General features: G+C 37.3%; 4 protein-coding genes across 10 annotated transcripts; 2 read left to right on the top strand and 2 right to left on the bottom strand.

Moving 5' to 3' along the window:
• Positions 1 to 1,987: 1,987 nt before the first annotated feature.
• On the top strand, positions 1,988 to 4,722 carry LOC103837311 (30S ribosomal protein S1, chloroplastic). The gene is made up of 7 exons (XM_009113669.3): positions 1,988 to 2,356; positions 3,171 to 3,446; positions 3,515 to 3,595; positions 3,682 to 3,963; positions 4,039 to 4,149; positions 4,240 to 4,326; positions 4,484 to 4,722. The coding sequence occupies exons 1-7, from the start codon at positions 2,054 to 2,056 to the stop codon at positions 4,592 to 4,594; spliced, it is 1,251 nt and encodes a 416-aa protein (XP_009111917.1). The 5' UTR covers positions 1,988 to 2,053; the 3' UTR covers positions 4,595 to 4,722.
• A 68-nt stretch (positions 4,723 to 4,790) lies between these two features.
• Positions 4,791 to 6,311, bottom strand: LOC103837312 (craniofacial development protein 1). The gene is made up of 3 exons (XM_009113670.3): positions 6,053 to 6,311; positions 5,792 to 5,971; positions 4,791 to 5,254 (listed from the first exon to the last, which is right to left on the bottom strand). The coding sequence occupies exons 1-3, from the start codon at positions 6,227 to 6,229 to the stop codon at positions 4,901 to 4,903; spliced, it is 711 nt and encodes a 236-aa protein (XP_009111918.1). The 5' UTR covers positions 6,230 to 6,311; the 3' UTR covers positions 4,791 to 4,900.
• Positions 6,312 to 6,481: 170 nt separating this feature from the next.
• LOC103837310 (rRNA-processing protein fcf2) lies at positions 6,482 to 8,047 on the bottom strand. The gene is made up of 6 exons (XM_009113668.3): positions 7,897 to 8,047; positions 7,489 to 7,747; positions 7,351 to 7,411; positions 7,205 to 7,282; positions 6,989 to 7,101; positions 6,482 to 6,759 (listed from the first exon to the last, which is right to left on the bottom strand). Exons 2-6 carry the CDS (start codon positions 7,713 to 7,715, stop codon positions 6,654 to 6,656), a joined length of 585 nt encoding a protein of 194 aa, XP_009111916.1. The 5' UTR covers positions 7,716 to 7,747; positions 7,897 to 8,047; the 3' UTR covers positions 6,482 to 6,653.
• Positions 8,048 to 8,305: 258 nt separating this feature from the next.
• On the top strand, positions 8,306 to 11,814 carry LOC103837308 (protein PHR1-LIKE 1). Of its 7 annotated transcripts, none has more exons than XM_009113667.3 (9): positions 8,306 to 8,828; positions 9,072 to 9,086; positions 9,168 to 9,282; positions 9,831 to 10,502; positions 10,587 to 10,663; positions 10,753 to 10,798; positions 10,970 to 11,030; positions 11,116 to 11,185; positions 11,292 to 11,814. In XM_009113667.3, the coding sequence occupies exons 4-9, from the start codon at positions 9,887 to 9,889 to the stop codon at positions 11,511 to 11,513; spliced, it is 1,092 nt and encodes a 363-aa protein (XP_009111915.1). In that variant the 5' UTR covers positions 8,306 to 8,828; positions 9,072 to 9,086; positions 9,168 to 9,282; positions 9,831 to 9,886; the 3' UTR covers positions 11,514 to 11,814. The 7 variants fall into 7 exon arrangements, with proteins under 7 accessions (XP_009111915.1, XP_009111913.1, XP_033134603.1 ...); XM_009113665.3 differs by having other exon boundaries at positions 9,168 to 9,300; XM_033278712.1 differs by lacking the exon at positions 9,072 to 9,086.
• Positions 11,815 to 12,678: the final 864 nt, after the last annotated feature.

Below are 12,678 nucleotides of genomic sequence, written 5' to 3'. Positions count from 1 at the left end.
ACAACGCATTTTCTCGCCAAAACAAAAAAAAACGCATTTTTTCCCCAAAACCGAAAAACACATTTTTCTTGCCAAAACCGAAAAATGGAATTTTCCTGCCAAAACTGAAAAACGAAATTTTCCCACCAAAACCAGAAAACATAATTTTCCCACCAAAACCGGAAAAACGCATTTTCCCGCCAAAACCGAAAAACACAAATTTCCCGCCAAAACCAAAAAACACAATTTTCTCGCCAAAACCAAAAAAACACAATTTTTCCGCCAAAACCAGAAAACATAATTTTCCCGCCAAAACTGGAAAGCAGAATATTTCTGCCAAAACCAGAAAACTGAATTTTTCCACCAAAACCGGAAAACACATTTTCCCGCCAAAACCGGAAAAATGTATTTTCCCGCCAAAACCAGAAAAATGTATTTTTCCGCCAAAACCGGAAAATGTATTTCCCCCCAAAACCGGAAAAAAACTTATTTTCCCGCCAAAACCGGGAAAACGTATTTTCCCGCCAAAACCGAAAAACGTATTTTTCCGCCAAAACCGGAAAAGCGCATTTTCCCGCCAAAACCGGAAAAATGTATTTTCCCGCCAAAACCGGAAAAATGTATTTTCCCGCCAAAACCGGAAAAATATATTTTTCCACCAAAACCGCAAAAATAACATTTCCCGCCAAAATCGTGAAAAAAAAACTTTTCCCGTCAAAAACACTTTTTGCGCCAAAACTTCAAAACACACTTTTTCTGTCCAAACCGCAAAAACGTATTTTTCTGCCAAACCCATAAAACATATTTTCCGCAAAACCATAAAAATGCACTTTTTCGCGAAAAACACATATATCCTCAAAAACCGCAAAAATATTTTCGGCCAAAACCGTAAAAATGCTATTTTTCCGCTGAAACGTAAGAAATTATATTTTAGTCATTTTATTAACAAGTCCACCTAGATGCAGATGGAAGTTAAAAAATGAAAAGCAAACGAACATAGTTGCATTCAGATGATTCATCTGGATGCATGAACGAAATGAAGAAACGAACAACACCCAGATGGAGCATCTGGATGATACATCTAGATGGACCATCTGGATGCATTTTCTAGATGTACAAACGAACAGGGCCTCATTCTTCAGGTTGATAGTGCGTATACAAGAAAGCTGTATATTTTATTATCATTCTTTCTTGTATATATACTCTCTTCGTTTCATATTAAGTGTCTGTTTTAGAAAAAAAAATTGATCACAAAATAAGTGTCATTTTAGATTTTCAATACAAAATTTATTTTTCTATTGGTTGAAATATGGTTAGGTATATATGTAATAGTGTTTTTTTTATAAGAAATGTACAAAATTAATTGTTTCCTTAATCCGTGTGCCGAAACCTAAAACGACACTTATAATGAAACAGATAGAGTACTAAATAGGTTTGAAAATATAAATAACTATGTATTATTTGAAAACATATTTAGTACTCCCTCCGTTTTTTAATATAAGTCGTTTTAAAGAAATTTTTATGTTCCAAATTATATGATGTTTTCGGTTTTCTATGTAAAATTTATTAACACTTAATGTTATATGACCAATGATAATATATTTTCTATTTTATCGTTAGTTGATTGTGGTTAGTTAAATAATTAATAATGTTTTTGTTTAAAAAATATAAAAAATTAATGATTTTCTTAATTTATGTGCACATTCTAAAACGACTTATATAAAAAAAATGGAGGGAGTATGTAATATAACTATTCTTAGTAAATTTTTTGTTAATTACCATATACTATGATAAATGTTATTTTCAAATAGTGTTTTTATTTTAATAAGATAAATATTAATTATTCAGTTCTCAAATTTTCCCCCTGGCCCATGGCATAAACGTCGCGCTGTTTAGATGATTAATAAACGTCACGTAGTTTACTCCAACGTGGCAGTTGTTTTGACCGTTCGATCAAACTGAGATAGACCAAAGTCCAGATCATCATCTCTCTTATCTAAACTCGCACGATAAAACGCAGGAAGAGCCATAGAAGACGAAACAGATAACTCTCTGAGTGGAGTGAAAAAAAGCTATGGCGTCTTTGTCTCAGCATTTCACGGGTCTGAGATGTTCTCCGCTCTCTTCATCCTCTAGGCTAACGAGAAGAGCCGCCAAGAACTTCCCGCAGAACAAATCCTCCTCCGTTTCTCCGACGATCGTCGCAGCGGTTGCGATGTCAAGCGGGCAGACGAGAGAGAGGCTCGAGCTTAAGAAGATGTTCGAAGACGCTTACGAGCGGTGCAGGACTGCTCCCATGGAAGGCGTCGCTTTCACCGTCGACGATTTCGCAGCCGCTATCGAGCAATACGACTTCAATTCCGAAATCGGCACTAGGGTTTGTCTCTCTCTCTCTCTCTCTTTCTCTCCTTTGCAATTATCTTTTGTGGGGTTTGAGAAAAGTTTCGAACTTTGAATTGTAATCATTGCTTGAGTTGGAGCTGTTGTTGTATAGACCAGACCAAACTAGTTCAGTTATGTTATACTTTACAATATCTTTTGTGGGGTTTAAGAAAAGTTTCGAACTTTAAGCTGTAATCGTTGCTTGAGTTGGAGCTGTTGTTGTATAGACCAGACCAAACTAGTTCAGTTATGTTCTCCTTTACAATATCTTTGTGGGTTTTGAGAAAAGTTTCGAACTTTGAGTGTAATTGTTATTTGAGTTAGAGTTGTTGTTCTTTACTAAACTAGTTCAGTTATGTTCTACTCTACAATATCTTTTGTGGGGTTTAAGAAAAGTTTCGAACTTTCAAGCTGTAATCATTGCTTGAGTTGGAGCTGTTGTTGTATAGACCAAACTAGTTCAGTTATGTTCTCCTTTACAATATCTTTGTGGGTTTTGAGAAAAGTTTCGAATTTTGAGTGTAATTGTTATTTGAGTTCGAGTTGTTGTATAGACCAAACTAGTTCAGTTATGTTCTACTTTACAAAATCTTTGTGGGTTTTGAGAAAAGTTTCGAACTTTGAGCTGTTGTTGTATAGACCAAACTAGTTTAGTTATGTTCTCCTTTACAATATCTGTGTGGGGTTTGAGAAAAGTTTCAAACTTTGGAGCTTTAATCGTTGCTTTAAGTTTGAGAAAAACTACGACGATCAAACGACACCGTTTGGTTCTGGTTGTGTGGTCATTTTATGGTTGTGGCATTGTTCAGGTGAAAGGAACTGTGTTCAAGACCGATGCAAACGGTGCATTAGTCGACATTTCTGCGAAATCGTCGGCTTACTTGTCGGTTGAGCAGGCTTGCATTCACAGAATCAAGCATGTGGAGGAAGCTGGTATAGTTCCCGGTATGGTGGAGGAGTTTGTCATCATTGGTGAGAACGAGAGTGACGACAGTTTGCTATTGAGCTTAAGGATGATTCAGTACGAACTCGCGTGGGAACGATGCAGGCAGCTTCAGGCTGAGGATGTTGTTGTTAAAGCTAAGGTACAGTTTTGGAACTTCTTTGCTTCTCCTTTGGTCTCTCTGGTTAACAATGTCTAGCAATTGGATAGGTTATTGGTGCTAACAAAGGTGGATTGGTGGCTATGGTGGAGGGTCTTCGTGGGTTTGTGCCGTTTTCGCAGATCTCATCGGTTAGTACTTTGTCTCAGAGCTTTTAAGTCAAAACACACACAAAACCTGATTAACGATGTGTGTTCTTCTACATTTGTTTTGTTAGAAAGCAGCAGCTGAAGAGCTACTTGAGAAAGAGATACCTCTCAAGTTTGTGGAGGTTGATGAGGAACAAACAAAGCTTGTCCTCAGCAACCGTAAAGCTGTAGCGGACAGCCAAGCTCAGCTTGGAATCGGATCTGTGGTTCTCGGAGTTGTTCAGAGCTTGAAACCGTATGGTGCATTCATTGACATTGGCGGAATCAATGGCCTTCTACATGTCAGTCAGATCAGTCATGACCGTGTTTCAGATATCGCTACTGTTCTTCAGCCTGGTGACACTCTTAAGGTCTCTCTCTCTAACCACTGATAGTCTTAAAACTCTTTTTGATTCGGATGTTACCTAACTTATTATGTTTAACAGGTTATGATACTGAGTCATGACCGTGACAGAGGAAGAGTAAGTCTCTCCACAAAGAAGCTGGAGCCAACTCCTGGTGATATGATTCGTAACCCTAAACTTGTTTTCGAGAAGGTAAACACTATCTCCACTGATATACTCTCTTGATTCCCTCTATGGTCAGTTTCTCAATCCTTTTTACTACTTTTCTGTTGTTGTCTCAAGGCTGAGGAGATGGCTCAGACGTTCAGACAGAGAATCGCCCAAGCAGAAGCTATGGCCCGTGCAGACATGCTTCGCTTCCAACCTGAGGTATGACTCTATCCACTGGCCTGGCCTCGTTTGCATATATCCACTGGCATTGGTTCTTTTGCAAGAATTTTGTTGTTAACCGGAGATAACCAGAGAAGCTTTGGTTTTGGTTGAGGATAGTGATAAGTTAATGTCGTTGGTGTGTATGTTTGAGCAGAGTGGACTGACGCTGAGTTCTGAAGGGATACTAGGACCACTCGGATCTGACTTGCCAGATGATGGAGTAGATCTCACCGTTGGCGACATTCCTCCTGCCGTTGATCTTTAGATCCAAAAGTTTTTTTTTTTCTTTCTTTAGACAAAAACACATCTTCGAGCTTAATGTAATATGTAAGAACTCATGTGTATGTTTCATCGATATTTCTATTGCAATGTTCAAAAGTTCATTAGAAAGCTTTTTGCTCGAGCCTAACTGATCACAACCTGGCCTCAGTTATATAGCAACAACAAAAGTTATGTGAAAATGATTGGTAAGCTGGTTAAGGTAAAGTCTATTGACGGATGGTTTTGTAAAGATGCATTGATGTAGTTCATGTGGATATCATCCACTACATCAACAAAAAGTCTTCACATTCTAGACATCATCGAGTCTTCTCTTGGACTGAAGAGCTAAACGAGCGTCTCTCTCTTTCTCAAACTGTCTGTAATCAGCTCTCTCCAAGAAAGAAACTTTGTCAAGATACTTGTCAGAGCTCTTCTTGTACTTATCCAGCTCATCTTCAACACCTTTGTTCTCCTCCTTGTACTCTCCCCAGTCTTTCTTCGTCTTGTCCAAAACGCTCAGCTTCTGTTTCTTTTTAATCTGCTCAAGAACCGCATCAACCCCTGAAGTCGCCACCCCAGAGGATGAGGAGGCTTCCTTTGAACCCGCTTCTACTAATCTCTTCACTTCGATTTCTTGACCAGCAAAGTCCTTGACCTCAGTTATCTGCAATTCACAAGATAACACAAAGATTGTAGCTTATACCATCCATCTTCCTTAACACTAAGTTACTAACTCAAACTCAAACAAAAAGCAAGCTTTAACTAAGGTTTCAATCGAGTACTAACGTAAAGACAGAGACTTTAATCATACGTAACCAATCCTCTTAGTTCAAAACAGCCGAGAGATCTTAGATTCTAACGTTAGCGAGGCAAATAACGGTCATATTAACTTAAAGACAGAGACTTTAATCACACACACTCCACCCTCAGTTCAAAACAGCTGAGAGATCTTACAGAGACAAAGCACAGTCATACTAACCTAAAGGCAGAGAGACTTTAATCACACACAACCCATCCTCTTAGCTCAAAACAGCTGAGAGATCTTAGATTCTAACGTTACCGAGACAAAGCACAGTCATATAAACTTAAAGACAGACTTTAATCATATACAACTCATCCTCTTAAGTACAAAACAGCTGAGAGATCTTAGATTCTAACTACACAGAGTCGAACACACACAAAAAGGTCATTTTGTTCTGACCTCAATCTTGCCACGGCTAGAAGCAGCTGCAGCGGTTGCGGTTGCGTTTCTAACAGCAGCTAAAGCGGCTGCAGCAATGCGCTTAGCCTCCTCGCTACAGCTACTATCCAAAACGCTATCTTCTTTTTGTACAATTGTGTCCCTCTTCTTCGCATCAATACCAAGATAACTTTTCCAGTTCTGTGAGTCGAAAAGATTCAAACTTTTGAAATCTAAGACGATGTTATGACAAAAGAAGAGTGCAGGAGAGAAGAGTCTCACGCTGTTAGCTGTTTTTTTAGCGGGAGGCGAAGAGGTTGAAGTCTTTGAGACGAAATTGAATCGCTTGTTTGGTACTCCTTCGTTCATTCGCTCCCAGATCTCCGAAACTTTCTTGGAAACACTGTTTGAGCCAGTTTTCTCCGGAGAGTTTCTCTCTGATTGCTCAGGAGACGCCATGCCTAGAACAGATGAGAAGAAGAAGAAACAGAGAGAAGAAAGCGGAGAAGAAGAAGTAGAGAGAGAGAGAGACTATAATGGGCTTTAAACATCACGAGGAGAAATAAAAGTAAAAAGGCCCAAATAGGCCCATATTTATACTCATTTTTCCTGTGATATTATTCCACACCTGTTGCACCTCAAAACAGTGATTATTATTACCAAAGATCACAGAGATTTTGTAGACAATGTTTTGATATAATAACCACCAAATCAAAAAATACTCTTATGATCTATTTAATTTCCATCAAAGCTGTTTCATCATCCGACATGGAAACAACAGAACCAATCCTTTAAATTAAGACAGTAAAACAACAAGAGTAGTAGTCATTACAAGGTACGGTGAACCAAAAGTGAGATCATATTCTCTGATAAATGCAGCAGTTCAGTGCCTTCTATGTTTTGTTTTCTTGGAGTCACTCCCCTTTCTCTTCCACTTCTTATCCTGATTTGATCTGCTCTTCTCTTCAATCTCCCTCACTTTACGCTTCCTGTGAATACAACACAACCAACACAAATCATTTACAAACTCATGTCTTAGCCCAACATCTCTCAATTCTCAAGAAAACACATCCAGTTCCATTATGAAAAGCCAGCTTTAGATGGGTATTAAATTGGTGAATCTCAGACTAAACGTTCTTCAATTCATCTAGCCCAAGAGACATGCAGTTTTCTTCTCCTTATGATACGGAATTAGAACAATGCAAGTAAGTAACTTACCTGTACTGAGAAAATTTGGGATCTGACACCAAGTCTTCAGCAAGAGTTGTTTTCCTATTCTTTTTTGTGACTCTATCAAAGTACTCTTGTGCTGGTTCAATTACTGTACCAACCTGTTTTTTTTAAAACAACAAGAGTTGGTGTTACAGACAAAGAACAAGACCAAAAAAAAAAGAAGGTTATTATCTTGATAAAGTCTGCAGCTCAGAGACTTGCCTGGAAATACTTTTCAGCTAGTTTAGAAGAGGACGCAACTCTCTTGTAATGTTTCTTAGGATCCATAACATTCCTCAACTGCAAAAAAAAAGAGAATTAAAATCAGAATTCAAGTTTTGCAAACCATAATTAGAAAAACACAATACCTTAAGTAACTGAAGGTCTCTTTTCAACTCAGGAGTCATTGTAGGTGCAGGCATATCAAACCTATCCACAACAGCAAGTAACAAAGTGAACCTCTAACCAAATGATTCATATAAAAAAAAGGGTTAGTAAAGTTTTACCAGTTTGAACCAGTGGTGTCTTTGAGTTGCTTTCTCATCATCTTGTTGACTTTCTTTGGATCAGTAGGCGGGAGACAAAGACCATCAACTAGCTCTGACTTAGACGTCCAGAGAGAAGAACCACTCTCAGCAACTTTACTTGAGCTGGAGCCAGTTTTGGAGTCTAAAGCTAAGCTTGGAAGCTTCGGTTCCCATTTAAGACCAATCAATGGTTTAACCTCCGACATTATTATCTAAACTGCAGTTGGTGGTCTGAACACTAGAAAATAAAAACAAAACAGAATCACGACACTTGTTCAGATATTGCCATTACACACCATTAACGATTTGTAAAAGTAAAAAAAAAAAAAAGACAAAACAGAGAGTTCAGAGAGAGTAATCACAGGAGTATGTAAGAGAAACACGTACAAGAAGGTTCGGAGAAGTCGTCTGGAGAAGGCTAGTTCGGTTTGAGAAAGAGGATAGAGCACGAACTAGTCACAAAGCTTCTGACGCCGGTAAAAGCTTCACCGCCGCCTAATATGTCAGGAAAAAAAAATAGGGTTAAGCCTTGACGTTTAGTATTTTTATTGTTGGGCCAATTAGTGGGCTTGGGTCAGTTTGTTTTGTAATATTTTGGTTTGGGCTGTGAATCCTAAATGTAATTATCCATTGACATCACCTAAGCTCTTTATTCTACTTTATTAGGATGTCTACACTTTTTAATTGGCAGATATATATGCATTAGAAACTATGTTAAGAAATTCAATAATTTTTGTTGATGGCCGCCTTATTTTTCCATCTACTGCAATTTCAGTTAAACTATTGAGTTTTAAATTATTATCATTGACATCTTTTTCTTTATAAAAAAAAAAGAGTCTAATTGAGCAGAGCTTTGATAACCAGAATAATTCAGTGCTTGAGAAAAACAGAATCAAAGTTAATTATAGTTTTGTGTTCAAAAAAAAAAAAAAGTTAATTATAGTTGACGTAGTCAGTGCTTAAGAGAAAAGGAATGAAAGTTAATTATAGTTGACGTAGTAAGCATGTGACCAATCACAGTAAATCCAAGAGAAAACCCAAAATAAACGATTAAGTGGAGCCTGTAGTTCTACAATAGTTCTCGTACTCCACTAAAATCTCAGCCGTTGATAGATTCACGAGTGCAATCCTGCGGTCCTAATAAAACCAAAAAAAAAGAACTGGGGACAACAAAAAGATCCTGAGTGCAAAGTTCTTCTCCTCCTCATGGTTTAGGGAAAACATTAAAGGGCTTCGTCTTCACTCTACTCATCAGCAAGAGGGGCCCCTTGTGTTCTTTGATTCCGTTTCGATTTTCGTGCCGCCTTTGCTCACTTCGAGTAAGATTCTCCTAAAAAAATGTTTGTGTTTTTGTGTTACCTTAAGGAAGAGAGTCTATGTTAAACTCATCTAGCTTTAAATCCTCTAGATTTGTAAATCTTTTGATTTAAGTCAATTTGATTTTGAATGTCTTTTTAGTAAATGAAACCATTCTCTTAGATTGTGTTCTTTGAGTTTACAATATTGATGGGGTTATTGCTCATGTTGGCTCCTTCTTACACGTCTCTCTGCCTCCTCAAAAGCCTTTACCTCTTTGTGTAAGTGGGCGTAGATTTCATTCCCTAAGCACTGATTCCATATCTTATGTAATGTCTTTTCTTTTTCTTTGAATTATACAGAGGTATCCTGGCCTCACAGAAGTGATCCAGACTAGTCACGTGTTGCCACGTGTCGGTCCTCTGTTTCTGGCGATGCCAAAATGTTAATTCCCCAGTGGCCGGGATTCGAACCCAGGTGGCGGTACTCACAGCTGTAATGTCTTTTCACTATCTTGATTTGTAGATGCCTCATCATCTCCATGATCATATCTCTTAGGTTCATAGGTTTCTGAATAAAGAAAAAAAGCACATTAGACTTGTCCTCTCGTTTCTTTCTTCTTTTCATTTTAGTGGGTGCTTGTTTGATGATTGAATGAAAATTCTCAGTTTATAAGGGTAGAACAAGGAGAGAAAATGGTCTAAATCAAAATAAATAGTTGAGAATATTCCTGAGAGATTGTTTTGTTTTATTTTTTTGACTGGGGAAAAAAAGATAGAATCAGAATTATTATGCCAAAGGAATTGGATTCAATGGTTCATGTCCTCATTACATAAAAGTTATATTTAACTTGCTGAATGTGAGTCTCATACTCTCCTTGTTATTCATACATCAAAGCTACTTTTCACCTTCTGAACTTAGGCTACTGTGTGGTGTTGTGCTCTTTTTTTCAATGACTCTGGCTAATGATTTTGGATATTCAACCGCTATGTCTTCATCTTTCTCACCTCTACATGCCACTGTAGAAGACAGATACCGCAAGTTTCCAAACTCTTATTGGGGTTCATCAGGGCAGGAGCTGATGAACAACCCTGTCCCCTATCAGGTGGTCAGCTCTAGTGGTGGATATATGTCTGGATATTGCAACGTTTCAGCCGTCTCAGCTCATGGAAGGACTTCCCAGACACAGCCACCTGTCTCCACCATGCCAAGTGACAGTTTGGCTATGCAGTCTTCATTGATTAATAATCATCACCCTCAGGAGTTTTCAGATCCACTTGACGAGTTCTTTGATTTCTCTCACCATGTTTCTGCTCCTAATCCACAAACAGATGGTAGTGGAGTAAAGTTGGTTCCATCCGTGGAGCTTCACGAGAAAAGCGAATGGCAAACTTGGGCTGATCAGTTGATGTCTGTTGACAATGGTTCAGAACCGAACTGGTCTGAACTTCTAGGAGAACCAAGTCCACACAATCCAAACTCACAGGTTCAGTCATGTCATGATTTGCAACAGACACCGACACCACCAAGGCAAGAGATAATAGCTAACCAGCAGCATCAGGCGGTTTCCTCGGAAGAGCAGCTCGGTGGTAGAAACTCATCAGCTAGTGGAGCAACATCTAAACAGCGCATGCGTTGGACACCAGAGCTTCATGAGGCGTTTGTTGAAGCTGTTAATCAGCTTGGTGGTAGTGAACGTGCGTAAGCTTTTCTTCTTTCTCTTTGTTCCTGAAAATAAATGTAAGTAGTTGGAACTTATTGTTTTAAATTTTCCACCATAGGAGCCACGCCTAAGGCTGTTTTGAAGCTCTTGAAGAACCCTGGCTTGACTATTTATCATGTTAAAAGCCATCTGCAGGTTTGTTTCTTAACCATATGTTTTGCTTCTCATGATGTTTCTGTGCTACGCTTAGCTCCTTTCTCATCTTGTACTGTCTTTATATACAGAAGTACAGAACGGCTAGGTATAAACCGGAGACTTCAGAAGCTACAGGTAATATACTTTCACAGAATACTTTTCTTGAGCTATAAAACCACATAAGCCTCTAGAGAATTAACCACTCTTTAGAAAAGGCTAAAGTCTCAAAGGCTAACATGTTACAAAGGGGGTGTGTATCTTTGTATAATTGTGTTTCTTTGTTTCTTTATTTTCTTTCTTTCACAGGAGAACCTGAAGAGAAGAAGATCACATCCATTGAAGATATCAAATCTCTTGACATGAAGACGTAAGTTTCAGTTTTCTTATTGTGAATGGTAACTTACAGGGTTAAGTACTTGTATGTTTAATTTTGTCACTCTTTTCTTTACCAGGAGCGTTGAGATCACACAAGCTCTAAGGTTACAGATGGAAGTTCAGAAACGTCTCCATGAGCAGCTCGAGGTAATGGTTTTCACCTGCCTAGCTGCTATAAAATTAGAGTCATAGTCCTATATTCCTATATATAGCATGACTATTGTCTGATGTTGTTTAATTTATATGCCCTCAGATCCAACGGTCCCTGCAGTTACAGATCGAAAAACAAGGCCGACAGCTACAGATGATGTTTGAGAAACAACAGAAGTTACAAGAGAACAAGAGCTCTTCCTCAGAGCTATCACCAAAGCAATGTAATGGCACATCTGCAGAAGTAGAGTTTGGGGTCGAGACGCAAACCAGGAACCAAACTGAACCTGCTTTAGCATCAAGGAAACGGACCAGAGAAGATTAGTAGATTAAAAACATGCTTAAGGTTGATTTGTGGAAAACCAAGAGATGCAATAACTCCAGTTTTGTTTTTAAAGAAAATTGTTTCTTACTAGCTCTGTGTTTTGGTCTGTTTAGGAAGCAGTTGCTTGTAACACAAGTGAAGTACTTAATTATTACAAATGCTCTCTTGTACATAGAATATTGGATTAATCTGATCTGATCTGATAAGATGCTGTGTAGGATTATGGTTCACTTATCATCAGCTCTGTAATGTATTTTTTTTTTGTTTGGTTTGTCCTATAAATCTATAATCCTATTGTGTATACGATAAGCTTAGGTAAGCTACTACACCTTTGCCCAAATGTGTGCATGTTTTCTGTGTTATAAAGATTATGGTATAAATTAATTCTTGAAGCTTCACTGATTTGTTGCTCGAAAAAAAAAAAACTTCACTGATTTATGTAGAAATCTCTACTAATAAAAGGGACCTTTTGAGGCTCCATAGAGCGTCCACATCAGCAAAAAAAACTTCTCTCGAAAGATGACACGTGGCATAAAATATAGTTTTACATTTTAATATTACAAATATTACAAATTTTTGAAAATTATAAATAATATGTAAACATACAACACAAAAAATAGAAAAACTACACTAAACATATGTAAGATTACCATTTTTCACTTAAAAAAAAGACGGCTTATCTCCATAATGTAACATTACCGTTTTATAAAAAAAAAACAAAAAACATTATATATAATTTCAAAAATAATAAATATATGTAAACATACAACATAAAAAAAAGAAATACTACATTAAACATATGTAAGATTACTATTTTACATTTTTATTTAAAAATAATAATATGTAAACATACAACATAAAAAATGGAAAAACTACATTAATTAAACAATGTAAGATTGCCATTTTTCACTAAAAAAAAAGACGGCTTATCTCCATAATGTAATATTACTATTTTGTAAAAAAAATATTATATATAATTTTGAAAATAATAAATAATATGTAAACATACAACATAAAAAATGGAAATATCTACTAATAAAAGGGACCTTTTGAGGCTCCATAGAGCGTCCACATCAGCAAAAAAAACTTCTCTCGAAAGATGACACGTGGCATAAAATATAGTTTTACATTTTAATATTACAAATATTACAAATTTTTGAAAATT

The sequence above is a fragment of the Brassica rapa genome, chromosome A09 (assembly GCF_000309985.2).
Source record: "Brassica rapa cultivar Chiifu-401-42 chromosome A09, CAAS_Brap_v3.01, whole genome shotgun sequence".
NCBI lineage: Eukaryota > Viridiplantae > Streptophyta > Magnoliopsida > Brassicales > Brassicaceae > Brassica > Brassica rapa.
This window is presented reverse-complemented; position numbering and strand designations above follow the sequence as displayed.